A 3,410-nucleotide genomic window follows, 5' to 3' on the forward strand; every position below is an offset into this window, starting at 1 on the left:
GGGGGAGGACGACTACACATAAAACCTTGGACTCAAATTATGGATAAAACTATTGCATGAAGCTGGCGGGGGGGCTGCGTGGTGTGCTTTTTGAGGCCCAGGCTACTTAGATAACAGTGAAGTTGAGGAGAAATGAGAAAACGGTGATGTGGTACGAAGAAGGAGAGAATAGGAGCCAGAGAGAGGGATACAAATCGCCCAGGGGGATCTGAGCAGCTCAGCTGAAGAATACTGGAATCCAAGTTTCCAAGGATAAGATAGCTGCTTTGATTAAGGACCTCCAATTAACTTCCATGTGAAAGAGAGAGGGAGGAAATCAGCTTCCTGGTCAGGGGGTGGGGGATAGAGAGAGATATTCATGCCTTGTGTTGGAGCAATTGGAGAACCGGCTTTGCTGTGGCCTAGATGATGCATATATATGTATTTATATATGTATTAAAGTAGTAAACCCTAAGAGGAAGAGTGGACCTTAACAAACAAAAAGAAAGGGCGGATGACACTCGGGTAGCCTCAAAGTAAAGCATTTGCGCAAAAAGCAAAAGGCTGAAGTGGGTTGAAGCATGGGCTGTGCTTCAAGTATTCATATCTCTGATAGGGTGGTCTACCACAGTGGAAAAGAGTCCGAGGATTCCCACTCACCCCAGCAGACTAATACCACTCAGCATCAAGGAAATCCTGCCTCGGGACTACCCCTAAAACCCCTGAGCTGCAAGGTGAGGGAACCTACATTCATTACATTCACAGTGACACAGGAACAAAATGTGTGTGTATGGGGGGGGGGTCGTTTCCATAATAGAAAAGGAATATATAAATCACATGATAATGATGTTTAGGACACCAAACAACCAGATTTCTAAAACTTCCATCATTTCTTAATGACAATAAATGACCATAAAAAGGGGAAAAACAATAAAGCCACTATAAATTTGACTACAACAGGCACAACCTACCTGCATTACTTTTTTTTTGAACTCATTCGAAACCATTTCCATTTTTCACATACCGATTTTGCTGCTTTTTTAATTTAGAGGAACTAGGCCACGGTACACACTCAGTTAAAGGTCGTGGGGTCACAGGCCTCCACACTCCCCCGAGTTCTTGTTCTCTTTGTAGTTTTTATGGAAGAGCCACGATAAAGCAAACATTTCTAGCGGTTTTCGGCCGCTTCTTCAGATGTACGCGATCTGCATGATCTCACAGCCGGAATAATGCACTTTATACAACCAGAATCTGACCTCTATAGTCAAACACTGTTCAGTTGACAGAGCTTTGGCCTCGGCTTCACCGTGCTACCAGCTCTTCAAGAGGATGTCCTCTCGTATCGAAGAGGCCTAAAGTTTGTGTTTCAAGCATAAAATGAGACAAGTAGTTTGAAAGTGTAAGGCGGACAGGCATATCTGAATGGAAAGTAGGAGCAGGTATTGAAGGATTGAGTGACAGAACAGCAAAAAGTTTGCCATCAGTGCGTTACATCACTGCAAATAATTACACTAACGGAGGAGAACCAAATGTGCTGAGCCTGCTTTGATGCAGGGGCCAAATAGGTGCTTCTAATCAAGATGATGGTGATTATTGTGGTATTTGTGTATTGTGTAAGAGGTCACACGAGTGCAACCTATCACTATTATTCAGACTAACAGGCCGATGTGTGTTTGGAGGTGAGAAAGATGGAATTTGTTGCAGCAGACTAAGACGTCAAGATCCTGGTTTTCAAAAGGCCTCATCCCATTTGTAGAAAAGTGAGTATTCAAGCAATATTGAGTTAAGAACAGTTATTCCATCTCTAAATGAAGAATAATTATGTGCAGGCCTCGAGCAGTGGCACACAGGAAGCTCGTACGGTAACGTTTGCATGTTCATCTTTAGACGCCTGCAAACACAAAACGTCCGTCGAGAAGAAAAAAAAAAAAAAAAGGGAAAAATTGTGATCTTGTGAATTTTTTGTGAATCTTGTGCAGGCTATTTGAGGGCCTCTGTCAAGCTGAATTTTGTGGCCAAATGTCACTGCAGGATGCAGTGAGAAGTGAGTGTGACAGATGCGCCCATGTCAAGACGCCCACTGTGCCTTTGATTGAATTAGTCCCCTGATTGAGTTAGACTAATGGTATACAAGTCTCCATCGGCTGGAAATGGTTAATCCCTGTTCTGTGAGGTGTCATCTTTAAAGTCCTCGCCCCCCAGCGAGGGGCCGGCTTTATTGTTACCATAACGTATAGAAAAGTAAGTTATGGTTGATTTCATAAAAAAAATCAGCTTGCCATGATTTGCCCAAGGCTCGGTGTGAAACATGCCGCTGCTGCTCGTCATAGCTCTTTTGATTTCTTCTCCCCTTAAGAGATCAATAACGGCCATTGATTGCTCTGGAATTGTGTGTCTTCATGCACCACCTAGATTTAATAAAACCTTTTGCAACACATTGTCATATAAAACACAAATTTCTTGCATATAATCCGGAACACAATGGTGAATGGAGACTTCGAGAGATGTCACTGTTGGATTTGTAACAGTGGAGCCGCACCAGATCCCAACTTGAAGCGATTAGCTGATTAATCGATTAGTTGATTGACAGAAACTGTTTTGATTCGATTCATAAAGACAGCATTCTGTGGTTGAAGCATCTCAGATGAGAGAGAGTTTGCTGCTTTACTTTGTCGTGACTGTAAGCAGGATATCTTTGGGTTTTGGACTGTTGGTCGGATGAAACAAGCGGTTGTGAGATGTCACATTTGGCTTAAGGAAAATATAATTTTTCACTATTTTCAGATCAAACAACGAGGAAATGATGGGCAGACTAGTCAGTAATGAAAATAATCATTAGTGTTGGCCTTAGTAGAAAGTACATTAGATCAACATCATCTCAAATAGTTGGTGTGTGTATAATTATTATGTGTTTGTGTTGTTCTCTGTGTGCATGTTTGTGCCCTGGCTTGTGTCACTGTGATTCTGAAGAGAGTGCACATGTTGGTCCCCTAAAGGATGATAGTCATCATCCACAGCTACACACACAGCTGGCAGTTAGCTACAGTAAAGTGCACAAGTTGAGCGTATTACAAAACTGTATAAAGCAATGTATGTTTGCTTATATATTGAGAGAGAGAGAGAGAGAGAGAGAGAGAGAGAGAGAGAGAGAGAGAGTGTGTGTGTGCAGGCGTCTACAGTGTGAGAAAGATTCAACAGAAGTTTGGGAGTGTGATGTGAGTCTTTGTCAAGGGTACGTTACCATCTGGGCTGCTCTGGCGATGATAAGGCTCAAGTACAAGGTCCTGTGATAGTGGGATTTTTTTTTTTTGTATGTGTGTACGGCTAAACAGACATAGAAAAACTTCAGCCAAACACAAAACCATTTATCTGGCCTTGACTTTTCCTGTCTGATTGCCCCCATTCAAGGAAATCAAGCAGCCCCCCCCCCC

The 3,410-nt window shown here is 42.6% G+C and overlaps 1 protein-coding gene across 1 annotated transcript in view; it reads left to right on the top strand.

Moving 5' to 3' along the window:
- Positions 1 to 6: 6 nt before the first annotated feature.
- Positions 7 to 3,410, top strand: part of pde8a (phosphodiesterase 8A) — a 40,503-nt gene continuing 37,099 nt past the window's right edge. The window contains exon 1 of the mRNA XM_031846179.1: positions 7 to 713. Within this exon, the coding sequence (XP_031702039.1) occupies positions 561 to 713 (153 nt within the window). The 5' untranslated portion in view covers positions 7 to 560. The remainder of the gene's footprint in view (positions 714 to 3,410) is intronic.

Source organism: Anarrhichthys ocellatus, unplaced genomic scaffold (genome assembly GCF_004355925.1).
Source record: "Anarrhichthys ocellatus isolate YVR2014 unplaced genomic scaffold, GSC_Weel_1.0 scaffold6, whole genome shotgun sequence".
Lineage (NCBI taxonomy): Eukaryota > Metazoa > Chordata > Actinopteri > Perciformes > Anarhichadidae > Anarrhichthys > Anarrhichthys ocellatus.